This window comes from Psammomys obesus, unplaced genomic scaffold, assembly GCF_907164565.1.
Source record: "Psammomys obesus unplaced genomic scaffold, mPsaObe1.curated_primary_1811, whole genome shotgun sequence".
NCBI classification, from domain to species: domain Eukaryota; kingdom Metazoa; phylum Chordata; class Mammalia; order Rodentia; family Muridae; genus Psammomys; species Psammomys obesus.
The window spans coordinates 13,847,465-13,848,660 of record NW_026589732.1 but is presented as its reverse complement, the minus strand read 5'-3'; the positions used below and the strand labels follow the sequence as shown (position 1 = coordinate 13,848,660).

The 1,196-nt window shown below is 39.0% G+C and overlaps 1 protein-coding gene across 1 annotated transcript in view; it reads left to right on the top strand.

Moving 5' to 3' along the window:
* Svep1 (sushi, von Willebrand factor type A, EGF and pentraxin domain containing 1) overlaps positions 1-679 on the top strand; it is a 199,822-nt gene extending 199,143 nt beyond the window's left edge. Inside the window, exon 48 of the mRNA XM_055605403.1 lies at positions 360-679. Within this exon, the coding sequence (XP_055461378.1) occupies positions 360-381 (22 nt within the window). The 3' untranslated portion in view covers positions 382-679. The remainder of the gene's footprint in view (positions 1-359) is intronic.
* The last annotated feature ends 517 nt before the right edge of the window (positions 680-1,196 follow it).

The following is a 1,196-nucleotide window of genomic DNA, read 5'->3' as shown; positions in this document are numbered from 1 at the left end:
AAAGAAAGAAAGAAAGAAAGAAAGAAAGAAAGAAAGAAAGAAAGAAAAGGAAGGAAGGAAGAAAAGAAGGAAGGAAGGAAAAAGAAGGAAGGGAAAATATTCCAACTGATGTTTGAGCTATTTGACTACAATAAAACTACTGAAGTTGATTAAAATGTTTACTAATATTTTAATATTTCCAAGCTCCTTCCTCCTCCCTATGAGGGAATGACCGTTATCCTTAACAAATGTTTTACAGATGTGCCTACTGGGCTAAGATATATTGCTCCCTTTTCCATGAGCACCCCTAAGTTTTCTCCCTACCTCACTTTCATCTTTCTTCTTGAACTTGTTGGCTTTGATATGTTTTCTTTCTTCAGGAAAAGGAGAACTGGGCTTTAACCCCGCACTCCACTGTGTCTCCCCAAGCAGGATCATCTCCTCCAGTAGCTCCTAGAACTCACATCAAGGAAGACCAATGTGGTGCTGGAGCTTGTTTTGTTTTATAAACTTGAGGTTGACTTTTTGATTTTGTTATTTTTTGTGATGTCCTTCCTTACATGTTTCCATTGTTTAAATATGCTTGCATTTTCTATACAAAAGTTATATTAAACGGACGCTGCTCCATCCTTACCAGATGTACATACTCCACTGTCTGCTGGGAAAATCCCTGAAACACGTTTTTATTCCATTACTTAAAGATGACCTTCCATTAAAATATATATTTTGCTACTAAATAAGATTTTTGCTGGGTAGTACCATTTTTCTGAGGTGGCTGAATAACAAAGGAGAGAAATCATGAACATCCTTCTAACCCTCTGGCACACACATTCCTCCTTTAGTCCTGTCTGGTTTCCACAGTACGTGACCATAAAGGTTTCTTTTCTTCATTAACAGAACATCTTTTGGACCTAGTGCCATCTTCAAAGAACCCTGTTGTGGTGTTGAGGGTGACTTGGAGGAACTTTTGGAAAGCTGTAGACATCAGTGCAGGGGGTGGGGAGAAATGATCATAACTTATAAGTAAATACACTCTGAAAAATTCCCAGAGGTGGCTCCTGATTCCCCTGAAAAGAAGGAAAGAAGGAAGGAAGAAAGGAAGGAGGAAGGGAGGAAGGGAAAGAGGGAGGAGGGAGGGAGGAATAGAAACAAGAAGGAAAGAGAAAGAAAGAAAGAAAGAAAGAAAGAAAGAAAGAAAGAAAGGAGGGAGGGAGGAA